This window comes from Kogia breviceps, chromosome 10, assembly GCF_026419965.1.
Source record: "Kogia breviceps isolate mKogBre1 chromosome 10, mKogBre1 haplotype 1, whole genome shotgun sequence".
NCBI classification, from domain to species: Eukaryota; Metazoa; Chordata; class Mammalia; order Artiodactyla; family Physeteridae; genus Kogia; species Kogia breviceps.
Genome location: NC_081319.1, coordinates 26,206,205 through 26,219,736, shown reverse-complemented (window position 1 = coordinate 26,219,736; position 13,532 = coordinate 26,206,205). Strand labels below are relative to the sequence as shown.

General features: G+C 43.4%; 1 protein-coding gene and 1 non-coding gene across 9 annotated transcripts in view; both read left to right on the top strand.

Annotated features, from left to right (window-relative positions):
• The window catches only part of ATXN7 (ataxin 7), a 129,699-nt gene that overhangs the window by 96,285 nt on the left and 19,882 nt on the right, over positions 1-13,532 (top strand). For all 8 annotated transcript variants that reach the window (XM_059075780.2, XM_067043726.1, XM_059075779.2 and 5 more), the window contains one exon: positions 11,267-11,516. In XM_059075780.2, coding sequence (XP_058931763.1) covers positions 11,267-11,516 — 250 coding nt within the window. The remainder of the gene's footprint in view (positions 1-11,266; positions 11,517-13,532) is intronic.
• On the top strand, positions 7,833-7,905 carry TRNAA-UGC (transfer RNA alanine (anticodon UGC)). Its single transcript has one exon. It is a non-coding gene; the product is annotated as a tRNA-Ala (tRNA).

The following is a 13,532-nucleotide window of genomic DNA, read 5'->3' as shown; positions in this document are numbered from 1 at the left end:
GACTCCACCCCTTGTTTTCTGTTGATCTGCCAGGACCTTTGTAATTCAAGTGCTTTTTACAGTAGTAGCAAATGTTACATAAGACCAAACATGGAGCATATTTGGAGTTGGTGGGCAGACTCAAATCATGATGCAAGCCTGCAGTAGCAAGTGTGCAATGAAGCACAACCAAATTATGTGAATGGAAGGTAACAAGAAGCCTCTTCAGAACAGCCCTTCCTCCGCACGGGGGCTGAAAGCTCCACCGGGTAAGTTTTCCGAGGCTGGGCTTGGCCCGGGGCCCAGTTCTGGACGAGCTAGCGGAAGGTGGGCTAGGTCTTTGGGAACAGGACAGAGACCCACGCAGAGCCGAGCGTGGTGAGCTGGCGCAGGCCCCCTTCCTCTGGTGGCCGTCCTGCCCTGCCAGCAGGCCTGGAGCACTTCGTGGCTGAGGTGGTGGAGAGAGTGCGCTCTGCAGACCCGTGGAGCAGGCGGGTAATCGCAGCTAGAGGGATTAGCCGCTGCCGGCCGTCCACAGGAGCCATGCTGAAATGTCATTTGAGTGATCTGGCCAAAGGTCAAACGCAGGCAGGAGTTGAGTTTGCTATTAACTCCAACAAAATGCTGAGGTTTGCACCAAACGGTGCCCATATCTCAAAACAGGGAGAGCAGTGGTTACGTTGCTCTCTAAAAATGGACGAACGTTGTAACACGCTTTAACTGTTTGTTTTTTATCTCACTTGTGGTGAGTGAGGTTTCATGACAGGCAGTTCACCGTGTTTCCTGTAGAATGTGTTTGAAAGCTGTTTTGTCGGATACTTCAAATCCACAGCAAAGTTTCAAGCAGAACACTGTGTCAAGAGGAAGAACAACTTCAGAATACAAACAGTAACCCTGGGAAGTCATTCAGTAACTTAAATTGAGTGTATAAAAATTTAATTACTGACTGACTGCCAGAAAAGGCTATTTTTTTTTCGGTTGTGTTATTAAGGTAGCCAGTACAGCCAAGCAGATTCTTCCTGGGTGGGTTGGGCGGCTGTTCTCAAAGTTACCTTAAACTCTCTCATGCCTTGTCTGCAAGCAGGAAGTGAGGTGACTGTTGAGATCTTTAGTTTTCACTGGATTCACCTTTCATGCCTCCTGCAGTAATGTGCTTAACCGGATGGTTCTAATTGAGGCTGAAATTTAGCTACTGCTTTGCAGAACTTTTAAATACAAACAGATTTTCAAACCTTTATTCAAATTGCTGTTTAATTCCCTAAAATTGATTTTTCTAAGAACTCCTATTTCTCGTCAGGCAGTTTTCGTGTTGCTGTTTCTGGTTTCATTTTTGCATATCGCTTTTGGTGTTGATTAGTTGACAGCTCCATCCTGTAGGTGGGGCAGATGCTGTTTTCTGTCTTCAGAAAAAATAAACACGTGCTGCAAACTCCTCGTTGGCATTGTTACGTCATGAATCACCCATTCCTTATTAACAGAGCGCTTTATGAGGAGGCTTTAAGGGCTGTGTTGTGAGTTTGGGGTTTTTGTTATCCCCAGGTTCAGGGTCTTTTCACCCCTTCCCCACCTTCCCCCCAATAAAGTGAAGTATAAAGGCCACAAAACTAGTGGGAAACAGCAATAAGGATGTGGCTTACAGACTGGCGCAGCACTCTGAAGCAGATGGTGCTGTCATTCCGTTGCACCTTGGACTTGCTGCTCCTTTTGGCCTTAGAGGACAGTGCTCCCTGAGGGGATTCCTGCACAGAAGTTTTCGTTTTAAAAAACAAACGAACAGAACAAAAACAGAGAATTCCTCTGGTTTGAGTTCTGCCCGGTTTCTTTTAATTTTCTCTCTCTCCCCTACCTACCCTTTGTGTGTGTGTTAAAACTGGATTGGATTGGTAAAGGCATAGCTTGTTTTTCTTAGTACTTTTTGCACTTTGATGATAGCCTTGTATCTTTCATTAGAGAAAAACTGGGACCCAGACCCAAAACGTGACTAGGGAGGTGCTTGCGTAAGGACTGAGGGTGTTGATGCTTGACCTGTGCAAGGTGTTCACAAATTGGAAGGCTAAACTTTTAAAATGATAGATCGCTGAACGAATAGGATGCTTTTTCCCCAAAAAGATAAAGGATTAAAGCAAAAGTAAATGGAGACTGATGGAGTTTTGGTTTTGGCTTTTGGTTTCTTCTCACATGTTGATACCTGAGGCGTGCGGACATTTCAAGTCAATGGGAGCGAATTCAGGGGAGATGCTGTGCATCTCTCAGACCGTGAGGTCCTGTTTGTTTCAGGCAGGGTGAGTGCTTGCTGTACTCTGCCAGTGTCATTTGGGTAACAATGTGTGTCCTGAGGACAGCGGAGAGAGGTGCTTGTGACCGTTAGCAAAGTGGAAGTGTCAGCCAGCATGTCGTTCATTGCATGATATCCTGTAGCCAGAAATGGTGACGGCAACATCACAGAGGTGGCGTAGTTTGGTGGCTGTGTTTTGCTCAAGGCAGTAACAGCCTTTCCCCCAAAGTTGTATTTGCTAAAAACAAATACAACTTGTGTGTGTCTGTCTGAAATCATGATGATAACTCTCAGTTCAAAGTCTGCACCTTGAACAGGAGGATAGGAAGGGCCCCCTCAAGGAAATGAACTGTTATTCAGACCATTCAGTGTTCCTTAAACAAGATGTCTTATGACAACGTTCATGAAGAAATGATACTCTCCCAACTGAGGTGATCAGTTGTTATACCACCCAGTATCCCCTCTTTTTCTCTATCATTCCATCTCCTTTAATAAAGTATTTGGAATTTTTAAAAGCCATTTTTTTCTAATGTTTGCACAGACCTACAAGTTGAGACAGCAGGGAAGGGCTACCTCCAGATATTCAGTAAGGTTTTCATATTTCTCACATAGTTGAAAGCAAAGTTCAGAAAGAACAGTCCCCATGGGAAGAATTCCTGGCAAGAGGATTATCTGAGGTTGCCATATTTGTGGTCCTTTCTTAGCAACATTATTTACAATCCATTCACGCCTGTCCCTTCCCCCACCGGAGTTGGAGTCATTCTCCCTTGTAATCTGCCCTTTGTGATCTGTTCTCTTTCATCAGCTAGTGTGAATGGGAATGCTGCAGTGCCGCCCTGCCCAGAGACGTGGAAATGCCAAGGGACCTGGAATACTTTAGTGGGGCTTTTATTTCCGTCATAAAGCACTGACTTCAAGAGCTTGATAATTTGATTATAGACCTTGGCGAAAAGTTGTTTCAAGTGGACCAAGTGCTGTAAATGACTCTCTCTTCTGCACTTTCCCCTCGTGTTTTAATTTAAAAACATTCTGCATTAGGGGGAGGAGAAATGCATTTGGCAGAAGTCGCAGTTGGAGACTAATTTGTTAGGGCAGCCAGTGTTGAAATCATCCTTTTCAGTTAAATCTCTCTAGTGGAAATGATGCTGAGTGCTTTGTGTAAAGACTTTTTTTTCTTCCTCACTGTTTTCCAGTGCCATTTGTAACCCACCTAAGCATGCTCTGAGGCTGCCTCCCGGCTCTGGTTTTGGCTTTTGGTGAACTGTCCTTTGAGGCACTGTGTGTCAGAGGTCAGCTCTGGATTCCACAACTTGAGATTTGAATGTTCCAGGGACAGTCCCGCAGATTTGCTTCCTTTTTAGCATCAGACTACGCTTTGCTTGCTCTGGAGTAGTCCGGTCGAGTCCCTGGGGACCCTCCAGAAATTGAATCAAAGAAAAAGCAGATATAGGATTTAAAAAGAATATGTAATGACAAGGAGTGGAGTTGGATTGTGTGTTTGCTGGTCGGACACGTGAAAGTGCTTTTAGAAAAGAATAAGAACGTTTACAGGGAGAAGTTGACAGTGAGAGTAGTGAGGAGACACTATTAAATGCTTTATGTCCACACATAGTCCACGCTGTGACTTTAAAAGCGTGCCAAGGTTTTTTTTTGTAATAGTTATTAAGAAAAAAAATAGATGTGTCCACCCCAAATGTGGTTTCACAGATACCGCTTAGGATAATGCTAAATTGGGTATGCCTGGTCAGTCACTCAATTTTATATATATTTAATACACACACACACACACACACACACACACACACACACACACACACATAAATAATATGCAGTCTTGATATATAGTCTGCCTCAGGTCCTGTTAGATGTTTCATAGTGGGTCATGCTCCTTATGAAAGACAGATGATGCCTCGTGAGTTGTGTTTGGTGGCCTGAAACTGAACTATAATGGCTTCTTTGGGTTAACTGGAAGCTGGATAATAGCACATAGCAGTTATTTTCAACCTGCATGTCAAAGTAAACAATTTGATTAGTTTTTTTGAAAGGGCTGCTTAATGAATGACCCAGCGTTTCTAAACTGAGCTTTTGGTATATGTAATTATTAATTGCTGTGCCTGGCCAAAGGAGCTCTATATGTTTACCTGTGTTTTATATTTTATAGCTATGTGTAAGCTTGATTATTAAAAATCCTTGCTTTAAATGGGAGCAGTTATAGAGAGCATTTTCTGTAACAGTATGCACTCTGTTTAACCTTACCTGACCAAATCTAATCAAAAGTGTGAGTTTCATTTAGAGAAAAATTTGTGAGTTTTAGGAATCATTGCTTTGATAATCTGCATAAAATTGCCACCCTTGGATCCATAAACTTGATCTTCACTTTCTTCCTTTTCACCTGTAGTTCTTCCTAAGTGACTCAGTTCTGTCAGGAAAATGAGCCAACTTCTTATTTATAAAATAACTTTAGCTTGAATGAGCATCTTTTTTGGTTGGTGTGTGAATTTACTCATTTTTTAAAAAAATTATTTTTTTATTTTTGGCTGTGTTGATGCACACAGGCTTTCTCTAGTGTGGTGAGCGGGGGGTACTGTTTGTTGTGGCGCGTGGACTTCTCATTGCGGTGACTCGTCTTGTTGCGGAGCACGGGCTCTAGGCATGCGGGCTTCAGTAGTTGTGGCTCACGGGCTCTGGAGCGCAGGCTCAGTAGTTGTGGCGCACAGGGTTCGTTGCTCCGCGGCATGTGGGATCTTCCCGGACCAGGGCTTGAACCCATGTCCCCTGCGTTGGCAGGCGGATTCTTAACCCCTGCACCACCAGGGAAGCCCTGCTCATTTTTAATGAATTCTAAATGTTGTTCTTCTGAGCTCTTGACTGAGAAGAGCTTAGTATCTTCCTGAACTGACATGTAAACTAAATCTATAAACTAAGTCTCTACCACACTGGGGAAGGTAGAGTAAGTGGTTTTGGTTTGTTCTTCCCTGATTTCTGTCTGCTTGGCCTTTCTCACTTGAGTCTGTAACTGGCATTACCTGGACTAACAGGGGGCCTCTGTCTTACTCACTATGGAGTTCCCAATACCTGGTCCACAGTCAGCCCTGGGCTGCAGGCTTTACAACTCTGTTATTTAATCCCAACAGCCCTGCAGGGTAGGCTTGACAGATGGAGTCTGCCAAAGTAGATAGAGTCAGGTCTTTTCCCAGGGTCACCCAGCTAGTTAGTGACAGAACAAGGGTTTGAACCCACATGTGTCTGACTCCAGTGTTCTTGCCCCTTCAAGTGATCTACTTAAAAAAGAAAAAAAAAGTTTTTTTGGTTTTACTTTGGATTCTATTCAAGCTGGTTAGTTCATCAAGACTGTGCCCAAGAGCCTCTGATGGGAAGGCGACCAGGACGGGGGCGTGACTGCAAGCATGCATAATGGTGTTGGTCTGTGCGGGCCGGCCAGCCTAGTCCTATAGAACAGGTATTTCTGTTATAGCTATAGAACAGGTATAACTGCTCCTCCTCATGGGTTCTTTGTAGAGCATATCCATCTGGGAACTTTCTAAGTGATTCTTTCTAGCCAAGCCAGAAAAGACAGCTCTGACTGGCACTTTCTACCAAAATTCACTCTTCAAACCATCTTTAATGTTTCCCTGTGGGAAAAAAAAAACAAATGCAACACTGGCTGACACCCATAGCTAATCGCCTTGGCCTTCTCATCTGGAAAGTGGGGATCATGGCAGTATCTGCTCTGTAGGAAGATGGTTAGGACTAAATGAGGCAATCCCTGTAAATTTCATAGCATGGTGCCTGACTGGTCGTTTCTGCCCGCTAACAGTAGTGGCTGCTGTTGTTGCAGGTGAGACTTTCCATTAATCAGTTGCTTGGATCATAAAAGATTAGTAAAAGGTTTAATAAGATACCAGAAAAGGGCTTGGAGTAAAAATAGTTTTGTGGGCTTTTCCGAGCTGTTAGCCATTCTGCCTGCTCTTGCGTGATGATCACTGAGCGTGGGACAAATTGATTCTATGCTCCCGAGTGATAACAGGCCTTGCGTTATTTTGGCATGTGTGAAATTGAGGCCAGAACACCAAATGATCTCTCTCTTTTAAAAGTATGTATTTAATAAACAAGTAAACCATCTTTGTTGTAGGAAAATTAAACGTTGTGCAGAAGTTTTTCAAAAATAGACCTACAGTCCCAGGGATAACCACTTAAAAAAAGTTTGACAAATATTCTTCTAGATTTTTTTCAAGCATGAATGATTTGAAGTGACAGTGTGCTTTTGACTGCATTTTAGGTTTGTGTCCTAACTTTGACACTTACACATTATAAGTTATGTTTAGGTTTTTTTCAAAGCAATGTATATGCATTTAAAAGATCTAATTATTTGCTTTGAACTCCTTTTTGGTTTGTACCTAGGTGTCAACACTTACATACATATTTTTTTAAACCTCAGCGTGAATCCACAATTATAAGCTCAGTATTCTTGGTTGCTTTCTATTTTGGAAGACTTAAAGCTGTCCTCTCTCCTGGCCACCCCAGTATCCTCCCCTTGCCTGCAGTGGTATCACATGCTCAAGCCACAAGGGAAGAAAGCCTGATGCATCCATCTCTTGCTCTGTCTCTTTCTCCCTGTCTCTGTTTCCAAATCTTGTCTGTGTGGTCCCCCCCCACACCGCCCCCAACCCCAGCACTGCCACACGTACACCACACACTCACCCGTGTCTGTCCTTCTGTCTCTGCTCTGTCTTTTCACTGTATCTGTGTTTGTCCGTCTGTTGGTCTGCCTGTCTCTCCTGCTTGCTGGAGCCATTCACAGTGCCCTCCTCATTCAGGGACAGAGTGTGCTTTCTCTGGGCTGGTGCCAGACCCTGGAGAGAGGAGTGCTTTGAAAACTCAACTTGGACTCCTCACCAAACCACACTTCAGTTATGCATAGCATCTGGCCACCAGTTTGTCCACTTAATATAAGGTCCCTAACCCTACCCATAACTTGCCCGTTTCCCTTTTGATCTAGAAACAAACACTTTTTAAAAACTGGAAGCCCAGTTTAAAATCTTAAGAAAAATAAAGGCCCAATGTGAAAGGTTGGGGAGAGTCCATCTCAACTATTATTTAATTTGGTTTTTCCTCTTTGCTTTCTCGTGAAGGGAAAGCCAAATGCCACCCTTTCCAGAGAATGAGTTACCAGACCATGACGTGAAGGAACAACTTAATTCAGCAGCATGACAAGGATTTGAGCTGGCACTTTTCAGCCAGAATCACAGTTACACACACACACACACACACACACACACACACACACACACACGCAGTCTGTTTCAAGTTCTAATGAATGAAAGAAGTTCACATGATAGATTGCCATTCTTAGTTTTTAAATAGCTTTTATTGTTGCAGTAGAAAATACAACTTTTTTGAAATGTTATTGATACATCAGCTGACCTTTAACGTTAGAAAGCTTTGACTCTTGATTTTCTAATGCGAAATCCCGTATCAAAGAGTTAATAGACAGCCCCCGGGGGGGGGGGGAGCATTAATGGAAGAAAACAGGGAAAGTGGACTACGATGGGAACAGAAAATTGAAAGGACAGGGACTTCCCTGGTGGTCCAGTGGTCAGGACTCTGCACTTGCACTGCAGGGGGCTCTGGTTCGATCCTTGGTCAGGAAACTAAGATCCCACATGCCACTTGGTGCAGCTAAAAAAAAAAAAGAAAGAAAAAATTGAAAGGGCAGACTGGAAGTTGCAGCCAGTTTTGCCATAAGACAGCACACATTCGTAAGAAATTACTGCATTATGCAGAATGGCTCAATAAAAACCACAGGAGACTCATTAGAAAAATGGGATAATGGGCACAACACTCAAAACTTCATCGGTGACACACAGAAAAAGATAGGAACCTAACAAGAATGGTAGCACAGTTTTATGTGTATTAAATGGTTTATAAAATACATAAATATTCATTCTCATATGACAGTTTTCCTTGAAAACAACCTGACGTGCTTTTGCAGGCAGGTGTCGGAAGGGTTTCAGTTTGTAAGCTATTGTGAAGTGGTGGAAGAAAGATTATCTGATATCGAGGAAAAGGTGTAGCACCAGCTGTGTGGATGGTGTGGCTCCTAAGGTCCATGGTGAACTGAGGTGGATGGTGGATGTTTGGGGGCGGGGTGGGGGGGATGGGCAGGCTGAGGGTGTGAGCGTTTATTCCCACCTGGCTCAGTTTAGCCAGGTGTGGTTTTCTGCGTTCACCTAGTGCTTCTTGCAGATGAAATCTTGCAAAAGGAAATGCAAAAATTCTTTATGCTCGCATTGTTCCTTAGTAGATCAGTGACTTTGGAATAAGTTTACGTTTTGAAAACAAGCATTGTAGTGAACTTTGTTTAATTCGATTGAGAATTTTATTTACATCATTTGATACCAGAGAAAATATATCACTTTTACTGTGAGACACCTGCTTGAGAATTCTGATACCCCCCAAATAGTAAAAAGAGTGTATTTCCTAGAAGTCAAAGTTTTGGTTGGAATTTTTCCGCCTCTTTGTACCACAGACATGGGAATTATTCCTTTAGTACACTGCCACTGGGGGTGATTTTTGTGGCTGAACATTTAAATTTAATTATTTAATTATTTTAATGTATATCAGAAATATATATTACACACTTTTTAAACCTGTTGCTTTATAGATGCTATTGTTTTGGAAAACGATAGGAGTTCTGGAAAACACTGAGAGTGGTACCCTGCTTCACATTGGGACATCTGAAAACAGTTTGGGGGTAGTTTCAGGTTGCCTCCGATAGAGGGGCACTACTTACTGGTGATTAAGGGCCGGGGGGCAGGAATTCTAACCACCCTGAAATCCTGTACAAGGATTGTTGTGTCCAAAATACCAATGCTGTCCCCGTGAAAGACTGGTGAGTATTAGATTAAGGAGGAGGAAGGAACAGTAGAGTTGATCATTTGAATAAAAGTGTTGAGTAAAAAATAGTATTTTATGTGTTTTTGGTAAGAATGATGAAAATAGTTTGCATTTGAGGGAAGTTTGGGAAACACTAGTTGAGGACAAGTAGTAGCGGTGAGAGCTTCATTTTAACAAACCCTGGTTGGTATATAGTGCCACGTGCCTGGCAGTGTTCTCAGTGCCACACGGATGGTAATTTACTCAGCTGTGGTTATTGGTTCATGAGGCATTAGCCTAGTCTAGGGTAGGCTCTCACCATTGGCTGCGCAGTGGAATCACACAGAAGAGCTTGTAAAAGTCTGGATGCCCAGGCCACAGAAAAATCAGAATCAGAATTTTTGAAGGTGGGACTGAGGCATCAGTATTTTTTAAGCTCATTAGATTATGCCGATGTGTAGCCAAGGTTGAGAGCCACTGGTCTAGGACCATTTGAAAATCACTCTCTTCATAAGAAGAGCTGTACCAATCGGGCAAATGTTAATTGAAGGCCTACTCTGTGCCATGCTGTCAAGGACAGATGACCGAGACAGGAAGCTCCACCATCCAAGGGAGTCGGCAGAACGGGAGACAGAATTTTACAGTCCTGGCTGACAAGTGCCGATGCTTGAAAGTGTATTCAGAGTGTTTTGGGATCACGGAAGAGAAGGAAACTAATTTTTTTTAAAAGAAAACCTCAAGTGCCAAATTTGGAAAATTATTAAACTTGTTAATTTAGCTTTCCCTTCCTTACACACTACTTTCATATCTGGGCGGGAAAAAAGCAGCAGGCACTTAGAAATTACTATCAGTTTAGCTTTCCTAACCTGCTTGTAGCCTTTGTGTGGTCTAGTTGGAGAATTTGAATTCTGCCTGTAGATAGCATAATGATTTTGTCCTGGTGTAGAGCAGGCTCTTTAGTACCTCATAAAGTGTCATTGAGCTAATGCTTTTCTGGGACTGAGTCAGCACAGCTTCACAGAGAGTCTCAGGACTGATTTAAAAGGACCTTTGGAAATAAATTCTTTACATGATGGTTGTAGTCAAATTGATTCTAATATGCTTAATTTTAAAAATACTCATATAGCTTCCATATTGTGATAAATAAATGTTGGATCACATACATTTTAAAACTTAAGAGTAAAGCAAATGTATTTTAAATTACAAGTTTAACTGAAGGCAACTACTCAAGCTACCAGCTTGAGGTACTTAAGTAGATAAAGTTACTAAATAATTTACTTGTTTCCGATGGTAACATTCTTCAACAGCTCTCGATTTATTTCGTGTGGGTTGCCTTACTCTGAGAAAACCTGATTCTCCAGTGGATAGACTTACTTTCAGTTAAGCCTGCGTAGTCCTTACTTAACCATGAATTACTTCCTGGTATAAAAAGCAGGCTTAGCTATTTGTGGTATTTTTGTCTTGCGCCTTTGGCATCCTATGGTGTGAACAAGAGCTGTGCCATCTGTAGTCAAGTGAGATTATTTAAAGGGGGGGGCGTTGGGAGTGGGGAGTGAAGTGATTCACTGGAAAATTTCAGCACAGATTCTTAGGGAACGATAAGATAACCCTAGAAACATCCTTATTTGGTGTCATATACTGGTGGGTAGTGACCAAAAAAAAAATTAAGGTACAACTTGTTTCTTAACATTTTGCTATTTTGAAAATTGGAGAGGTACTATGCTAGAAAGGAAGAAAGAATTCTGTGCAGTGTCAATTAGCAGAGTTCTGCAGATGAATGAATAATTTTCCCCTCTCTGACTACAAGTTGCAGTCAGTGAGGTTCATTTCTAAAATGCAAAACCCACTATTCTCGGGTTTAGAATGTCTGTTTCCTAATGGTTATCTATGTATGATAAACCTCTTTATGCCAAGACGTTTCCTAAGCAGAAGGACCAGTTCCTAGAATCCAGAATAAGTCTGTGGGGTCTAGATAAGCCATTTCTGAAAGCTGCTGAGTTTAGTATATTTTCACTTAGTGACACATATTTGAACCTAAATGTGTTGATTTCTGGGGACTCCCCCAGGGTTCCATTGGAGACTTGCCTGAAACAGTGTCTTTCCCCCCCCACCCGCCCCTTTTGTGTTCCTTTTCAGAAAGAAGACATAGCTCATCCAGCAAGCCTTCTTTGGCCGTTCCTCCCACTTCAGTATTTTCCTTCTTCCCTTCTCTGTCCAAAAGCAAAGGAGGCAGTGGAAGTGGAAGCAGCCGTTCTTCCAGTGGAGGTGTTCTAAGTGCATCCTCGTTAAGTTCCAAGTTGTTGAAATCGCCCAAAGAGAAACTGCAGCTCAGGGGGAACAGGCCAATGCATCCCATTCAGCAAAATAGAGTCCCCCATGGTAGAATGTGAGTATGGCCCAGAGGGTTCTTAAAGCTCGCCTGCCAGAAGTGGAACTGTGTACACAAGTAGCATCTGAGAGTGTACGTGGATAACGTGAAAGAGGGCCCACTTTGGAGAAAATTCAAATATATGTTGTTGTTTCTTTTTGTTTCCCTATTATACTTTGGGAGACTTTATAGAGTCATAATAGCGATAATAATACGTATCTATTGATCCTTTCTTGTGTGCCAGCTAAGTGTATTGTCATTTAGTTATCACAACAACCCTTTGAAATAGGTATTGCTGTTATCTCCATTTTCTGGATAAGGAGAGGGAAGCAGTGATAAGATTGAAGAACTTTAGCCACGGGCCCCTCAGGTCGAACAGGCAGGCCTGGGGTCCAAATCCTGCCTCTATCACTACCTAGCCGAGGGGCCTCGGCTAAGGCCCTGTTTCTCTCAGAGTCTAAGATAACGGCCCCTGTGCAGGGTTAGTGGAGGTGGTAGGATTCATGTATTAGACTCAAGCACCTGGCTAGTGTCCGGCCCACAGGAGACCGTAAAGGAATGGATGCTGGTGCCACCGCTGAGGATGACAGTAGGAATAAAAAGGTGAAGAGACCCGCAGAAGCTGTTCTAGGATTTTCTGGGGCCTGCACAGTAAATAGGGAAGCAGTGCTTCCTCCCACCCCCAGTCTTGGTTTCACATGCAAGCACTGATGAGGGGAGACTGGAAGAAGTTCACACCACCAGGCAAGGCCTTAACGAGTTTCCCTGGTAGACCTGTAGGCTGGCAGGCTCTTTGTGGGTCACATGAGGGAGCAGCAGTGCACTCCCATGGAAATATATCTTGCCCCATCACGGCATGCTTCGGCCTTGGTGGCAGGTGGCTTTTCCCTGGCCTGCCTCCCTTTTGGAGGGTATGCCACACATCTCAGTCCCAAGGTCTGATAACCTGGTTAATCTTCGGGCAGCGGCCAGCACCTGCTCTTGCGCACGGACCTTGCCAGCTGGGAGAGGCCGTGGCATCTTGCAGTGTCTCTGCTGCTGTCGGGCTGTTCCAGGTACAGCTGTTTGGTGCTATTTGTCCTGGTTGCTAAGCCCGCAGCCTCTGCTCATCTGTCAGAAGTGCAAGTACAGGAAGCTTGGCTTTCGTTCCTGGAGCTGTCAGAGAGCCAAAGAAAATGCCAGTACAGTGTGTAAGTCATTCGCCCGCTTAACAGCTGTTAGAGCACTGACTCCACTGGGCAAAGTTGATAAAACCTCATCAATCAAAATCTTCTTTATTTGTAGCTGGGCTTTAGACGGGGACCAGGCTAACTGTTAGCTTCGTACCAACATTTGCCACCCAAATGACAGTATCAGTAAGATTCCAGAAAAAAGTCAGTTCTTGGTTAGCGATACAGGTATTCAGTGCTCACCAGCTGAGTGCCAGGCACTTAGATTCCAGGCTCCTATAGAGAAAACCTTTTTCAGGGACTGGAGAATTACCACTTCAGTGACACATCATATCCTAATTAAACATTGGTCTTCCTCATTGACAGAGGCAGAGAGCCTCTCCTTGGAGATACATTGTTAGCCTCTTCTTGGAGATACATTTGAGTTCTTCCAAGTCCTTAGTGACATTTCTTGGCAATGTTCTCTAATTTCAGTTTTTCTTTTCTCTGCTCACTCATTTTACTTTATTTTGATGGATTGACAGTTCTCAAAAGATATCCTCTAAAAGTCTTGCAGTAGTCTTTGGTCCTTTTAGATCTTTTCATATTTTGCTTCTTGCAGGAATTACATTTGGGTAACGGGCTCATGTGTAGGATTGTTCTGGAATGATGATAGACCAGGTAAATTTGATGGTTCCTCTGGAGCTTTCTGCCTCTCCAGAAGGGCTTACAGACTGAGTAAAAGTCTTACTGAGCTTTCTGCGTAGCCCTAACAAATTTTCATAATGTACCTTTGGGAGCCTAGCTCTGCGCAGTGCACAGGTAGACCCAGGCTCTGCCCTCGTCCCTCTGGCTCACCAGTCACCCTGGGCTGCCGGGGCACTCA